The sequence below is a fragment of the Canis lupus genome, chromosome 12, assembly GCF_048164855.1.
Source record: "Canis lupus baileyi chromosome 12, mCanLup2.hap1, whole genome shotgun sequence".
Lineage (NCBI taxonomy): Eukaryota > Metazoa > Chordata > Mammalia > Carnivora > Canidae > Canis > Canis lupus.
The window spans coordinates 4,833,967-4,851,120 of NC_132849.1; the positions used below are offsets into that span (position 1 = coordinate 4,833,967).

Below are 17,154 nucleotides of genomic sequence, written 5' to 3' on the forward strand. Positions count from 1 at the left end.
ATGAATTTTGTTATCAAAAATATCTCTCAAGTGGCATCTGGATGGCTCAGTTGGTTAAGCATCTGCCTTTAGCTCAGGTCAGGATCCCAGAGTCCTGGGACTGAGCCCCTCATCAGGCTCCTTGCTCAGAGAAGAGCCTGCTTCTCCCTCTCCCTCTGCCTGCCACTCCCCCTGCTTGTGCTTTCTTTTTGTCAAATAAATAGATAAAATCTTTTCTTAAAAATCCATGAAAATGAAAACCCTAGGATACTTTCAGTTAATTCTTAAAAACATTATTGGATTATGGGAAAGAGGGAGAGGGGGCGCCTGGGTTGCTCAGTCGGTAATACATCTGACAATTAATTTTGGCTCAGGTTGGGGAGCCTGCATGGCTCAGTGGTTGAGCATCTGCCTTTGGCTCAGGTTGTGATCCTGGGGTCCTGGGATCAAATCCCATAGTGGGCTCCCTGTGGGGAGCCTGCTTCTCTCTCTGCCTATGTCTCTGCCTCTGTGTGTCTCTCATGAATAAATAAAATCTTAAAAAAATTTTTTTTTGGCTCAGGTCATGATCTCAGAGTGATGAGATCAAGTCCTACATTTGGCTCTGCACTTGGCATGGAGCCTGCTTGGGATTCTCTCACTCCCTCTCCCTCTGCCCCCTCTCTTCCCGCCCTGGCGAATGTACTTGCACGGACGTGTGCACACACACACACACACACACACTCTAAGAAAAAAAGATTACTGGATGATGGGAAACAAGAAGCCATCCACCCATATTCAGGAAAAGAAAATCCTTTAACCTAGTTGAAAAATACAACCTAAAAAAAAAAAAGAAAAATACAACCTGAATTTGTCTTAGAACTTTTCTCCTTTCTTTTATTTGCACTGATGATCTCTCCATGAAGGGGTAAGAGGTAGGTAGAATGGCTTCATGTGAAAGACAACACTGGAGAAATCAGCTCTATTATGTGATAGTTTAGCAATCTTAATTTATTTGTCAATATACAGAAGAGAGAAACAACAAGTTTACTAAAAGCGACACGACACATCACATAAACCCATGGGAACCAAGACTAAGAAGCTGTATCCTGGGGATCCCTGGGTGGCTCAGTGGTTTGGCGCCTGCCTTTGGCCCAGGGTGCGATCCTGGAGTCCTGGGATCGAGTTCCGAGTTCTGCCTGTGTCTCTGCCTCTCTCTATCTATCATGAATAAATAAATAAAATCTTAAAAAAAAAAAAGAAGAAGAAGCTGTATCCTAAATATCTTCAACTTTGCTTATCATTTCAGATCAGGGTCTGAAGAATTTCAATAATTAGATTACCAACACTAGCTCTTTTATATGCTTGTGAACATATAACTTTACTGGCTTCTAAGGATTTTTGGATTATAAAGGCACTTGTTTTAATTATTGTGGCCTGAACCACAACAAATCCAAAAGGCTGTGGATGTTCTGATTACACATATATGTATATTTAAGCTAAACTTTGAATCAAGCTGAAAGCAAAGAACAGTGATTTTAAATGATAGTTGATGACCGGGACACCTGTGTGGCTCAGTGGTTGAGCGTCTGCCTTTGGCTCAGGGAATGAACTGGATTCCCGAGATTGGGCTCCTTGCATGGAGCCTGCTTCTCCTTCCTCTGCCTGTGTGTCTCTGCCTCTCTTTCTGTGCCTCTCATGAATAAGTAGATTTAAAAAAAGCTTAAAAAAAAAAAAAAAAGTTGATGGCCTATAAAATGAAGATCACTACTGCCCCCTTGAGGGCATAACAAAATAAACTTTCTTTGAGAAGTTATATTTTCTTTTTTTTTTTTTTAATTTTTATTTATTTATGATAGTCACAGAGAGAGAGAGAGAGGCAGAGACACAGGCAGAGGGAGAAGCAGGTTCCATGCACCGGGAGCCTGACGTGGGACTCGATCCCGGGTCTCCAGGATCGCGCCCTGGGCCAAAGGCAGGCGCTAAACCACTGCGCCACCCAGGGATCCCTGAGAAGTTATATTTTCATTTAATACTAGCTATTATGGAAGTCCTTTTTTTTTTTTTTTTTTATTTATGATAGTCACAGAGAGAGAGAGAGAGGCAGAGACACAGGCAGAGGGAGAAGCAGGCTCCATGCACTGGGAGCCCGATGTGGGATTCGATCCCGGGTCTCCAGGATCGCGCCCTGGGCCAAAGGCAGGCGCCAAACCGCTGCGCCACCCAGGGATCCCTGGAAGTCCTTTTAAAATTTTTTTATTATTATTATGGAAGTCCTGCTATAAAATGGAAATGCAAAGTCTCAAAACCTCATAAAGTATGTATTATTATAGCCCAGTTTTGTAGATAAGAAGGCTTAGAGAAGTAAAAGTTTTCCCAAGGTCAAGTATGTAGTCAATTAATAAATCAGTATTTGAATGCAGTTATGAATGTAATATGTATATTGTGTATATGCTCTTTCTCTTTTTTTTAAGATTTTATTTATTCATGAGAATACACAGAGAGGAGAGAGAGAGAGAGAGAGAGGCAGAGACACAGGCAGAGGGAGAAGCAGTCTCCATGCAAGGAGCCCAACGTGGGACTCGATCCCGGGTCTCCAGAATCAGGCCCTGGGCCCAAGGCGGCACTAAACCACTGAGCCACCCGGGCTGCCCTGTATATGCTCTTTCTATTTTACCACACTGCCCTTCAATAATAACAGCTCATTCAAGATCTTTCTTTGATGTTATACAAACTTAACTAGGAATACAGTGTCTTATTTTTAACTGAAAGTCAGAAACAAAAAGAAACCGAGTCAGTTGGAAAATTTATTTGAGGACACAAATTCCCTCAACGTAAAACAAATATTTGTAAAGAAATGTTGAAAATAGCTCAATTAAAAAAAAAAAAAAAAACTCAATTTAAAAAAAGGGGGGGGGGGGGGCAGCCCGGGTGGCCCAGCGGTTTAACGCCACCTGCAGTCCAGGACCTGATCCTGGAGACCCGGGATCTAGTCCCACGTCGGGCTCCCTGCATGGAGCCTGCTTCTCCCTCTGCTTGTGTCTCTGCCTCTCTCTCTCTCTCTCTCTCTGTCTTTCATGAATAAATAAATAAAATCTTTAAAAAAATAAACATAAAATAGCTCAATTTGCTCCTTTTTAGATAGATGTTTTTGTTAAAAATATACAGATCTCAAAATGTGCTTTTTTCTCTATTTTGTTACTCATATTCCCATGAACAAATCAAAGTTCTTATACTCTATTCAAATAATCACATGTACCTCTTTTATATCAGCACTCCAAAACCCATTTACATTTATTCTGGTTTATCTGTCACTGTTTTAAACTATGAATATTTAACTATTTTCCTAAGTGGTACTATATTGAAGCACCCTTATGTTTTTATTTTGTGGTCACATAAAACCCTTCCACAGATTAATCTGTAAAATATTTTACTTTTAACATTGTAAACACTCATGTATAATCCCTATGTATGATTCCCCCTTTCCCTCAGTAAGAATAAATGCATTAGCTTTAAAATCTATTATAAATTTTCTGTGGAGAATATTTTAATGAATGAGTGGGTATCAGACAGATCCATTCATCTCACAGGAAAAACTGGGGTCCTGTTCATTTTAAGCCTAAAATAAATGCCACGTTATCAGAATACTACCTGAGGTTGTTTTGGTGTTGGCTGAAGAAACAAGGCTAGCAAGGTTGACAACTTCTCCAGATGTGAAGATGAATGGGGCAGTCACAGTCACAGGGTTGGCTCTCTCGGGATTAGCATTCACCTGATTCCGCATCGCTTCCTGCAAAACAGGGTAGAATATTTCAAAATCAGAACTTGTTAGCCTTAAACAGTTACTGAACAGCCACCCTCACCCCAATGCTCTGTCGAGCAGAACTAGTTGTGGCACATGGTGTCCCAGGGAACTCAGAGTTCTCATTAAGGTTACTGTTTTTCTTGTTTTGTTTGTTTTTCTAGATCAGGGCAACAAAGATGTTAAGATGCTTTCCCAGGGTTATTTCTAATTTACAGAAAAAAAGCATTATTGTTTGCAAAACTTCTAGGCAATTCACTTAACTTGTCTGGAACTTGTTCTTATTTGGAAAATGAAGAGAGTGGTCTAAAAAGTAATTTTTAGCACTAATATTCTATGATCAATTATGTAGAAGTCAATGTGCTAGTAGGAGATCCCTGCAGCAAATCTACAGAGAACAATATTCTCCAGAGTTTTTCCAATTACTTGTTCCATTTTGCTACTGAAGAAATTCCTAAGAGAATATATAACATGCAAATAAATGAGTGCCAGATTTTATTTTATTTATTTATTTATTTATTTATTTTTTAAAAGATTTTATTTATTTATTCATAGACACAAAGAGAGAGAGGCAGAGACACCGGCAATGGGAGAAGCAGGCTCCATGCAGGGAACCCGACGTGGGACTCCATCCCGGGTCTCCAGGATCACACCCCAGGCTGCAGGCGGCGCCAAACCGCTGCGCCACCGGGGCTGCCCGACTGCCAGATTTTAAAGTCTAGTTCCATATGTTACATTTCTGCTTCCGGGGATAACTGTACAATTTAGGTACAAAGATGCTTATCTTTTATTTTATAGCGTTCAGAAGCAGTTTTCTACAAACATGATATCTACTTAAGAATTCCAATTACTAAGTGCTCTAAATAAGAATTGAAAATTGAAGAGGACCAGTCTATACAGAACCATCTGTCAAGAAAAAAGAAATAAACAAACAAACCCCTGAAAATGCAGCAGAAATAGCTACCTATTTTTTATATATAATTATCTCTTTGACTAAGAGCTTCAGTTGAAAGAGAATACCCATTCTCTGGTTACTGTTAAATTCTTCCTGAATCTGCCTTTCCTTCTATCTTCCACTATTATTTCCTTAATTCAAGCCCTCACTGGGTCTTGCCTGGCCTAATGAAAGTCACCATATGGCTATTTGGCATTAAGTGTCTTTTCTTCCCAGTCTGTACCACAGTCCAAACAATCATCTTTAAAAAGGGGGCAGGGGGTAGGGCTCAGCAGTTGAGTGTCTGCCTTTGGCTCAGGTTGTGATTCCAGGGTCCTAGGATCAAGCCCCTCATTGGGCTCCTCACTGGGAGTCTACTTCTTTCTCTGCCTGTGTCTCTGTCTCTCTTTGTCTCTCATGAATAAATAAATAAAATCTAAAAAAATAAAGAAATAAAAAATTGGGGCATCTGGCTAGCTCAGTCAGTACAGCATACGACTCTTAATCTCAAGATCATGAGTTCAAGCCCCATGTTGGGCCAGAAGCCTACTTAAAAACAAAACAAAACAAAACAAAACAAAACAAAAAACGAATCATCTCAATCTTCTATTTAAAAGCTTCTACTGGGGGGAATCCCTGGTGGCTCAGCGGTTTAGTGCCTGCCTTTGGCACAGGGTGTGATCCTGGAGTCCTGGGATCAAGTCCCACATCAGGCTCCCTGCATGGAGCCTGCTTCTCCCTCTGCCTGTGTCTCTACCTCTCTCTCTCTCTGTCTGTGTCTCTCGTGAATAAATAAATAAAATCTTTAAAAAATAAATAAATAAAAGCTTCTACTGGGGATCCCTGGGTGGCGCAGTGGTTTGGTGCCTGCCTTTGGCCCAGGGCGCAATCCTGGAGACCCGGAATCAAGTCCCACGTCGGGCTCCCAGTGCATGGAGCCTGCTTCTCCCTCTGCCTATGTCTCTGCTTCTCTCTCTCTCTCTCTCTGTGTGACTATCATAAATAAATTAAAAAATTTAAAAAAAAGTACCTCTGTTTAAAAAAATAATAATAACAAAAAATAAAAGCTTCTACTGGGACACCTGCGTAGCTCAGTGGTTGAGCATTTGCCTTCAGCTCAGGGCATGATCCCCGCGTACCAGGATCGAGTCCCGCGTCAGGCTCCCCTGCATGGAGCCTGCTTCTCCCTCTGCCTATGTCTCTGCCTCTTTCTCTGTGTATCAGAATATTACCTGATACATGAATAATAAATAAAATATTCTCATGAATAAATAAAATCTTAAAAGAAAAAAAAAAGCTTCTACCGGATCCTCATTGCCCACCAAACAGTCCCAACTCCATTGCATGCCATGCAATACTCCTACATTCAAAACCCAGCCTAACCCTTAAACCTTAGCTCCTGCCACTCCCAAACTCTACTTCCTTTGCTCAATCTCTACTCACAGAACTTACTCTTTCCTGAACATTACACTCCTTTCACACTTCTATGTCAGTGATTTGCTCTTTTTCTAGCCTAGAATATCATTTTCTTACTTCTCCTTCAGAACTCAGTTCAAAAAAAAAAAAAAAAGGGATCCCTGGGTGGCACAGCGGTTTAGCGCCTGCTTTTGGCCCAGGGCGCGATCCTGGAGACCCGGGATCGAATCCCACATCGGGCTCCCGATGCATGGAGCCTGCTTCTCCCTCTGCCTATGTCTCTGCCTCTCTCTCTGTGTGTGTGACTATCATAAATAAATAAAAATTAAAAAAAAAAAAAAAAAAAAAAAAAAAAAGAACTCAGTTCAGGGGCACCTAGGTGGCTCCATCAGTTAAGCCTCTGCCTTCGGCTCAGGTCATGATCCCAGAGTCCTGGAACTGATCCTTGCTGAGCGGAAGCCTCCTTCTCCCTCTCCCTCTGCCATTTCTCCCTGCTTGTGCTCTCTCTTGCTCTCTCTCTCTCTCAAATAAATAAAAATTTAGGGGTGCCTGGGTGGCTCACTAATTAAGTGTCTGCCTTAGGCTCGGGTCATAATCTCAGGGTCCTGGGATCAAGCTCCAGGTGCAGGGCTCCCTGCTCAGTGGGGAGTCTGCTTCTCCCTCTGCCTCTGCCCCTCCCCAACTCATGCACACAGTCTCTCTCTCTCCTTCAAATTACTAAACAAAATCTTTTAAAATATATTTATTTATTCATGTGAGACACAGACTGAGAGAGAGAGGCAGAGAATTAATTAAGAAATTAATGGGTAAAATCATCACAGCTACTTTTTAAGATGGCTTCCTTATGACTCAATATGCATTAGATTTACACTAGACTTATGTACTGACTCATATGAATTGATGTATATTCAGAAAACATAAAGAGACTTCTTAAAAAATTTATTAATTTAAGCAATCCCTACACCCAACATGGGGCTTGGACCCACAACCCCAGGATCAAGAACTGTACACTCTACCAAGTGAGCCAGTCAGGTACCCCAAAGAGACTTTTTCATATTGTCCCAAGTCAAGCTCAATTAGAAAGGGAAATTTTTTTTTTTTTTTTTTTAAAGAAAGGGAAATTTTCAAGGCACCTGAGTAGCTCAGTCAGTTGAGGATCAAACTCTTAGATCTCAGCTCAGGTCATGATCTTGGGGTCATGGGATCAAGCCCTACTTGTCCCTCTCCTTCCCCCTCTGCCTTTCCCCAACATGCTCTCTGTCAAATAAATAAGTAAATAAAATCAGAAAGAAAGAAAGAAAGAAAGAAAGAAAGAAAGAAAGAAAGAAAGAAAGAAAGAAAGAAAGAAAGAAAGAAAGAAAGAAAGAGGGAGGGAGGGAGGGAGGGAGGGAGGGAGGAAGGAAGGAAGGAAGGAAGGAAAGAAGGAAGGAAGGAAGGAAGGAAGGAAGGAAGGAAGGAAGGAAGGAAGGAAGGAAGGAAGGAAGGAAATTTTCATAGAGTAAAAAAACATTCTAAAGCCAAATAAATTTTATTTTTGTACTGGCCACAACGCTATTCTCCAATCACCATGAATAATTCAGGCTTGATACAATGCTTTTTTTTTTTTTTTTTTTTAAAGATACCGATGACACTGAGTCACAATATTAAGACATATCACGTACTATCTTGGTATGATAGAGAAAATTCCATTTTGATTCAGCTCCTATAAAAAAAATTCTTTACTTCAATTAAAATATACTCTGGGGGTATAAAAAGAACCAGACCTGAAGGATGACCAGAATCTCAGCATTCTTTTTCTCCAGGGCTATGTCAAAAGCAGATTTATCAAACTTGCTGAAAGCATGGACATCAGCTCCATATTTGATAAGTAGCTCTACAACATCTCGATGGTGGTGCTCTGTAGCCCAATGTAAAGCTGTCATCTTCAGCATGTCCTTGGCATTGACATCTGCACCATTCTGTCACAGAACAATAATTTTTTTCAAATAGGCACTGGTTATGGTAGCAGAGGTGCAAGATCCCATCACCCAAATAAAGAGAATTTCCATAAATATTACACATATTCAAATTTATATCACATAGAAATATCAAAGGGAAAAACATTCTTCAAATTCTCCTGAATGATGATAGACATAATCTCTTCAATTAGTAGGTCTTCTGAGGACAACTAGAAAATTATAACAGATCGGAAAGAAAGGGGAAAAGAACAGATTTTTGTTGCATTTATTAAGGGAGCTGAGTTCCTACAAAAATAGACATAAGTACAGAGAACACCTGCAGGAAGGGAATGAAGAAAAATCAATAAAGTCTGCTTAGCCTGTAAAAGATTAGAAACAAAATCCTCATTGCCATGCTCTTGAAAGACACACAAGTCTATACTGTGAACTATCCTAAACTTAATCTTTCACAGTCTAGTTTCCTGCGACCTGTTTACGTAAGAAAACAGTGAGGTGGGTGTCTCTTTTACAATATAGATCTGCCACTATTACCCTAACAAGCAGTTCCACGATGTGCGCGTGTCCATCAGCTGCAGCCATGTGCAAAGGGGTCCTGTCCACTTTGGTCCGGGCATCCCTGCTAACGCCTGCTCGAAGGAGCACTTCTGCTGTGGAATAATGACCATACTGAGCTGCAAGGTGGAGGGGTGATGTTCCAAGCTGTGGGAAAATAATACTCATTGAATATCAACTGTGTGCAGAGTCCTAAATCACTACTGGAGGGACACAAATGAACAAGAGTGAGAATTGATTGTGCAATAGGAGTAAACAATATTAATTAAGAAATTAACATACTAACAGGTAAATAAATATACCACCAATTAAATTAGTGCTTATAATGGATTTAAGTCAGATGGATTTATCAGGCAAGATTCTCTAAAGGATATGATGTTAAGCTAAGCTTAGAAAAAGGTAAAAAAAAAAAATGAATAAACAAGAACATTCTGTATTGGGGTAAAGGAAGAGGATAAGCAGGTTCAAAATAATTCTTAGGGGCAGCCCGGGTGGCGCAGCCGTTTAGCGCCGCCTGCAGCCCAGGGCGTGATCCTGGAGACCCTGGATCGAGTCCTACGTTGGGCTCTCTGCATGGAGCCTGCTTCTCCCTCTGCCTGTGTCTCTGCCTCTCATTCTCTGTGTCTCTCTGAATAAATAAATAAAATCTTAAAAAAAAAAATTCTTAGGAAAAGGCCGAGATTAGAAAATTACCGAGATTTGGTGTGCAAATTTAATTGGCTGGACTAGAAGTCTGCTGCCATAGTAAAGCAAAGCAAAAAGACTGATGAGATGAAGAGGCAATAAAATTTTAGCAATACATGACAACAACAATAAGTCTGTATCATCTCAAAGTAAATTCTGTTAAGAGTTAGCTATCTTTAGCCACTTTGGCCAGAGATCTATTCCTTTCTTTGTGTTAGGTTCTTTATTTTAAGCTTCTGTTGTTTATTCTTTGCGTTTCATATATGTTCAGCCTCTCTGTCTGACTAGATTTAATTCACATTGCTCTTTTCAAGTCTATTAATAGAAATGCTAATCTCATAGGTTTCCTTTTCTTCCTTTTCGTGAAGTGCTAAGAACCTGCTGGCCTCTTGAGTTATGAATTAATCACCCCGGGATAGAAGACATTGGCTCATTGAATTGTTAAAATTAGGCAATGGTGGAGTGCCTGGCTGGCTCAGTCAGTAAAGCATGTGACTCCTGATCTCAGGATTGTGAGTTTGAGCCTCATATTGGTATACAGATTACTTAAAAATAAAATCTTTGGGGAAAAAAAAAAAGGAAGAGGTTGCCAACAGCACATGTTGGGAGTAAACAAAAGAGTTTACCCAGTCTGTGGTGCAGAGATTACTTTAAAAAATAAAAATAATTAAAAAAAATAAATAAAAATAATTAAGTTAGGCAACACTTATAAAATCTATCTCTTCAAGCTGGCTGCCTAGGCTTGTGAATTTACACCTTCCTCTTAAGGTTTTTTTTTTTTTTTTTTTTTTTTTTAAGATTTTATTTATTCATGAGAGACACACAGAGAAAGGCAGACACAGGCGGAGGGAGAAGCAGGCTCCTTGTAAGAAGCCTGATACAGGACTGGATCCTGGGACCCCAGGATCATGACCTGAGCTGAAGGCAGATGCTCAACCACTGAGCCACCCAGGTGACTCTCCTCTTAATGTTTTTTAACAGTGGTAAAAAAGGAAACACAATGCCTAGACTATATCTGATTAACCAGGACACTTTAGAGAAAAGGAAACAAGTAGTTTATTAGTTTAGAAATGCACTCTTATTATACTGATTTTGATTAATTTCTAGCCAATTACAGAAACCTATAACCTAAAAGTACACTCCAGGGAGAATTATACCTTCAGAAAACACTCTAAAAAGCATTATAGAAAATCACAAGTATATAATACCTTACAATTACTACCTATATATCCATAGGAGACTCTTGCAATTTGGAAAAAACTAGAAGACTACTACATATTCAGATGAAACAAAGAAAATAAAACTCTTGTATGGGTAATGAGGCAGAAAGGGAATAAAGCAAAATCAAGAGTCTATCGAGCCTTTAAGAAAAAGGTTGGGGGCATGCCTCATTATTTAGTCAGTAGAATGTGCAATTCCTGATCTCAGGGTTGTGAGTTCAAGCCCCACATTGGGTGTAGAGATTATTTAAATATAAAATCTTTGGGGGGAAACAAAAGGAAAAAATTGGTAACAGCACACATTGGGAATAATTAAAAGAGCTTACCCAATCTGTTGTGAATGGGGCACCATTTGCCATCAATGTTCTCACTTCATCATCTTGCCCTTTTCTTGCTGCTTCTAGCAACCTCTTCCCCAAGTCCACCAAAGACATCTTTATGCATAGGAACAGAAGTTTTCAGGAAGCTATCACACAAGGAAAGTTGCCTGTAAAATGTTTTTAGAAAACCTCTATTCTAGTATTTAAATATATGTAAGATACTTCTCAAGCTGATTATCCAGTAGGGTGCTTCCTTTCTATCTCAGCTAACACAATCAAATATTTCGGAATGTTTCAGGCCCTAAATAATAGTTCCCTAATATTCAATATTCAGAAAAATACTTTGGAAATCTGTTCAACATATTGCCACCTCTCTAGCTTAAGAAATCAGTAAAACAGCATTTCATCCCTTTGAAACAACAATGCGTAGAAATATTATGTCACAACAAAAAATGATGAATAGACATACCAAGGATATTCAGACTCATGTATATAGCAGACATTTTTTCAAAAATGAACAAAGAGAGCCTGCCACTTCAAGGAAAACAACTGACAGTATTTACTAATTATTATGATTTGAGCTTTTATGCAAAATTAGAATTTTGAGAAACTTAAATCCACCACTATGAGTTGATAGTTTCCTACAGACTTTTTTTTTTTAAGATTTTATTTATTTATTCATAGAGACAGAGAGAGAGGCAGAGACACAGGCAGAGGGAGAAGCAGGCATCATGCAGAGAGCCTGATGTGGGACTTTTTTTTTTAAGATTATATTTATTTATTCATGAGAGATACACAGAGAGAGGCAGAGACACAGGGAGAGGCAGAAGCAGGCTCCCTTTGAGAAGCCCAATGTGGTACTCAATCCCAGGATCCTGGGATCACAACCTGAGCCAAAGGCAGATGCTCAACCATTGAGCTACCAAGCATCCCCCCACAAACTTTTCTGATGAAATTAGTGGTGATACTAATAAATGTGATTTTTAAATATTGTATAATAAGGGCAGCCTGGGTGGCTCAGCGCCACCTTCAGCCCAGGGTGTGATCCTGGAGTCCTGGGATCGAGTCCCACCTCAGGCTCCCTGCATGGAGCCTGCTTCTCCCTCTGCCTGTGTCTCTGCCTCTCTCTCTGTATGTGTCTCTCACGAATAAATAAAATCTTACAAAGAAAAAACTGCCACTTTCTCCAGTTTTTGTGGAGCATCAAAGAACACCCATGATTACCTGAAAAAGCTATTAAAATATTCCTCCTTGGATAGAACTGGAGGGTATTATGCTGAGTGAAATAATCACTTGGAGAAGTACAATCATCACATGGTTTCACTCATACGTGGAATATAAGAAATAGTGAAAAGGATTATAAGGGACAGGAGGGGAACTCAGTGGGAAAAATTAAGAGATTCCTAACTCTGGGAAACAAACAAAGGGTTGCAGAAGGGGAAATGGGTGGGGATGGGGTAACTGGGTGATGGGCAATGAGGAGGGCAATTGATGGGATGAGCACTGGGTGTTATACTCTATGCTGGCAAATTGAATTTAAGTTTTTAAAAAATGTAAAAAATAAATAAATAAATACTCCTCCTTTCTCCAAGTACCTATAGCAAGAGATTATGTGCAATAGTAATTATGAGGATGCAACTGTTTTCTATTAAGCCAGAAGTTAGAGAGATTTGCAAAAATAAAGAACAATGCCATTCCATTCCTTTCATTATTAACTTGGAAGACATATTTTTTCATAAAAATGTGTTATTTATGTTAACTTGTACAGGATTTACTATCGTATTTTAATTAATGAACATTTATTTTTAATTTTTTTAAAAGATTTTCTTTATTTATTCATGAGAGAGACACAGAGAGAGAAAGAGGCAGAGACACAGGCAGAGGGAGAAGCAGGCTCCACGCAGGGAGCCTGACATGGGACTCAATCCTGGGTCTCCAGGATCACACCCTGGGCCGAAGGCAGGCGCCAAACCGCTGAGCCACCCGGGCTGCTCTAATTAATGAACATTTAAAAACTAACTTCTAAAACATTTAATCCCAATAGATGTAACACACTGGAGTCCTCAATAATTTTTAAGAATTTTTTTTTTTAATATTTTACTTATTTACTCATGAGAGACACAGAGAGACAGAGACACAGGCTGAGGGAGAAACAGGCTCTCTGCAGGGAGACCAATACAGGACTGGATCCCTGCACCCTGGGATTACCACCTGAGTGGAAGGCAAACACTCAACTACTCAGCCACCAAGGCACGCAGTTTTTAAGAATATATACAAGTTCTGGGGATCCCTGGGTGGCGCAGCGGTTTAGTGCCTGCCTTTGGCCCAGGGCGCGATCCTGGAGACCTGGGATCGAATCCCACGTCGGGCTCCCCGTGCATGGAGCCTGCTTCTCCCTCTGCCTGTGTCTCTGCCCCTCTCTCTCTCTCTCTCCGTGTGTGTGACTATCGTAAAAAAAAAAAATATATATATATATATACAAGTTCTGAAACAAGAAAATTTTAGAATCATTGGCTTAGGCAAATCATTTAGCCACCTTGTGATTTAATTATATTGAGAGCGCGGAGGCGGCGCGGGCGCGCGCGGGGCTGCCGGGGCCGGAGGAGGCAAAAAAAAAAAAAATTATATTGCCTGACCTGGGACTCGATCCACGGTCTCCAGGATCACGCCCTGGGCTGCAGGCGGTGCTAAACCGCTGCACCACCTGGGCAGCCCCTAAGATTTTCTTTATTTGAGGAGAGGAATGGAGACCTTTTGTGGGGGCGGGCAGGGCAGAGGGAAAGGGGGAGGGAGAGGAGACCCAGTGCTGAGTGCAGAGCCTGACACAGGGCTCCATCCCACAACCCCAAGATCATGACCCAAACCAAAATGGAGTCCAATGCTCAATCCACTGAGCTACCCAGGTGCCCCCACTTTTCTTTAATCATATTTGTGAGCCCATGTATCAGTACCACTAAATGGCAACTGACCCATACTTGTCATCCCATTCTTTAAACAGGCCATGAAAAGCCTTATTTCTTACTATACAAAGATAAACTTTGGGATTAGAATGTAAGTAAGGTGTTATATTCATCACCTGATATAAAAAAGGTCTCCTAGAAGTGTGTTCAAGGTCCTTTTCTCCCTTATCCTTCACTTTTTCTAGTTAATCTGAAGCATCTATCCAAAATAAAAGTAAAATGTATCTTTAAAATAACAGCAATGGGGGGCGGGGGGGGGGGCGCGGACTATGTGCCATTCTCCCATATCCTACCTCAAGACTGACAATACCCACCAGACAAGAGATGTAGCCAGAGTCAGGAGGACAGTCCAGGCACTTTCAAGCTCCCTGATTATTATTTTTTAAATATTTTGTTTATGGGACACCTGGGTGGCTCAGCAGTTGAGCGTCAGCCTTCAGCCCAGGGCGTGACCCTGGAGTCCCCGGATCGAGTCCCACGTCAGGCTCCCTGCATGGAGCCTGCTTCTCCCTCTGCCTGTGTCTCTGCCTCTCTCTCTCTCTGTGTGTCTCTCATGAATAAATAAAATCTTTAAAAAAAAGATTTTATTTATTATTTGACAGAGAGAACGCATACGTAGGCAGAAGAGCAGGCAGAGGGAGAGGGAGAAGCAGGATCCCCGCTGAGCAGGGCGCAGGACCCAGGACCTGGGATCATTCATGGCCTCAGCAGAAGGCAGATGTTTAACCAACTCAACCCCCCTCTCCCCAGATTATTTGAAAACATAGATGTACCTCTACTTCCTCTATATACGAACTAAAGAAAAAATCTTATCTAACTTATCTCTAAGGATTTTGGAGATGAATAAAGTACCTACCCACTCCCTCTCCCAAACAAACATACAAGAACTCTGAATAAGTGTTTTAATACTTGATGAATTGTTTGAGCTCTTGACAACAAAGTACTCTATTATCACAGAGTAATTACATTTGTTAATATAATAATTTGGGTGAGGCAGTTCTTTCACTGTTACCAGATGGTATGAAATAGATGTTTAAGAACATCTCCATTGGGCCGGATGGGTCACGACGGAAATATGGTCCCAGACGACCAAAAATGTTGTTAAATTGTTGGAGGGTAAGCCACAGAATGTCCTTTTCCACAGATGCTTAAGACAGAAAGAAGACCTGGGAAGACGGAGAGGAACGGATAATCTCTGCTGCTCAAGGGACTCTGTGAGAACAGAAAAACGCTAAAGAGGAGACGTGGAACGAAGATCCGACCTCTCCTCGGTTTCTATTGCACACGTCTCCACCGGCCGCCAGCTGTGCAAACAACTGTGCAGCACCGGGGGGCGGGCTCGCGCTGCTCTTTTGCCCAGATTATGAGCTCAATCAAAATCTCTGGCTATTACTGAGGTCAGAGAACTGGGAGTCCCCGATTTCTCCTCCAATGCAAACAACAACGTGGTCTTTCTCGAAGAAGAGTCGGTGGGGGGCCAGGAGCCAGGGCCTCAGCCCAGGGGGGCTGCCCCCTAGCGGTCACCCCTGCGGCCCTCGCGGCCCCGGGTCCAGCTCCCCAGCCCCAGGTCTTACACCCACCCCCTCCTTCACCTCCTCCCAGTCCCCTCCCCTTCCTCCCGGCAGCATCCCCTTCCTCTTCGTCCCCTCCTCGAGCCGCCCTCGCTCCGGTGAAGGGCGCCGCTCCGTCTGCACCCAGAAGTCCGGGGCTGCGCCGGGACGCTGTGCAAGTATCACGGCAGTCTCCCTCCCGGCCCCGACGCCCCCCAGAGTCCGCACATCTTCTTCCTCCTCACCTCCTCGTCCGGGACGCTGCCGGCCGCGCTTTCACCGAGCCCGCCAGTTTGGTCCCGTTTCCTTCTCTAGTTAAGACTCCCTGTCACTGACGGTTACTTTTTGGCCTTTTCATATATACATATTTTGGGGGCCTTGAACCCCCCCTCGTGGAGAAATGGAGGCAACAAAATGGCGGACCCGGAAGTGAAGGCTCAGAGAATACAATTTCTGGCGGAGGGATCTGTGAGGAGAAATTGACGAGAAAAGCCCACATTTACATCGGAGCAGAAAAGCGATGCATCTCTGAGTCTCATTTTGTTTCCACTGAAGGCTTTTTGACGTGGAAAAGTGTATATCTGAGATCATCCAAACGGGACTATTTGACGGGGCGGAGGATTGTTGATGGCGCGTCTTACGTGCCGTGTAGTCCCGGCAGGGGACGGAAGCGCTGGGTTCTTTTGGCGCCAAGAGCCCGGAAAGTGCGGAGGAGCTGTCGGAACCTGCGCGGGGCATCGGTCTGTTTGGTATCCTGTCCCGGGACCAATCTGAAGGTTGACGGCAAAACTTTGTTTCCCTGTCTTTACCTCGGGTGCAGCGGTTGGGACGTTCCCGGCTTTGCGTGCGGATTGAACTCCGGTGTCCTGACGGTGGTATTTCCAATTTACAGCTTGAATGTAAGGCCCCCGGGACCGGGCTGTCTGCTCATAGTGAACCGGGTGATGGAGCCGTTTCTGTGGAGAGGCTCGGAAGGGGACACAACCTGAATTTGCAGATCCTCTCACACACCTTACACACCAAATAGCTCCCATCTTCACCCACCAGTCGCCTAAGGGCAGTGAAAAATGGGAAAGAAGCCCTTAAATAAGTGAACACAAGGAAAGGGCAAGTCACGGCTCCACTCTATTCGGTTTTGGCTTCTGTCGTTTATGGTGGGCTTTCAAAGGCCACGGAGGTTCTCCTTTTCTGAATTTGCTCGGGTCGCCTCTAAAGTATCTACGGCATTCTGACCGTTTTCGATCCATTTTGATACTTATGGTTTCCCTTTTTGAGTCAACATCTTATCTAATTACTGTTCACGTTCTCTATTTGAAAGTTCAAATAGTTGGATTGTTTTATTATTCTTTTTTGTTGTTGTTTTTTAATGAGACGAGTTGTAAATAACCAGATAACATATTTGGGTGAATTATTTTCGTTTCTTAGGCACCTAGACTGAGATAATGAAGAGCATACTTGGTGCCACAGGTGCCTTCTGAGACATCTAGGATTATTACCTCAGTATGTAGCCAGTGGTCAAGTAGAAAAGTGGTTGGTTGCAGCTTTCTTCTTAAATTATAATTTTTTTTAAAGGTTTATTCGTTCATGGGCAGTCTGGGTGGCTCAGCGGTGTAGTGCTGACGTCGGCCGAGGGCGTGACCCTGGAAACCCGGGATCCCGTCCCACATCGGGCTTCCTCCGGGGAGGATGCTCACTCCCTCTGCCTGTGTCTCTGCCTCTCTCTCTCTCTCTGTCTGTGTATCTCATGAATAAATAGATCTTTTTTTTTTTCTTTTCAAAGATTTTACTTATTTATTCATG

General features: G+C 42.1%; 1 protein-coding gene across 11 annotated transcripts in view; it reads right to left on the reverse strand.

Annotated features, from left to right (window-relative positions):
• GABPB2 (GA binding protein transcription factor subunit beta 2) overlaps positions 1 to 15,826 on the reverse strand; it is a 34,875-nt gene extending 19,049 nt beyond the window's left edge. For 2 of the 11 annotated variants that reach the window (XM_072769232.1, XM_072769221.1), the window contains exons 1-5: positions 15,600 to 15,826; positions 10,851 to 10,990; positions 8,600 to 8,767; positions 7,874 to 8,068; positions 3,610 to 3,748 (exon numbers count right to left, since the gene is read on the reverse strand). In XM_072769232.1, coding sequence (XP_072625333.1) covers positions 3,610 to 3,748; positions 7,874 to 8,068; positions 8,600 to 8,767; positions 10,851 to 10,958 — 610 coding nt within the window. In that variant the 5' untranslated portion in view covers positions 10,959 to 10,990; positions 15,600 to 15,826. Of the gene's footprint in view, positions 1 to 3,609; positions 3,749 to 7,873; positions 8,069 to 8,599; positions 8,768 to 10,850; positions 11,012 to 13,920; positions 14,004 to 14,660; positions 14,683 to 14,770; positions 15,017 to 15,599 lie in introns of those variants that run through there. The other 9 variants (XM_072769227.1, XM_072769229.1, XM_072769222.1 and 6 more) reach the window with 9 other exon arrangements.
• Between the last annotated feature and the right edge of the window lie 1,328 nt (positions 15,827 to 17,154).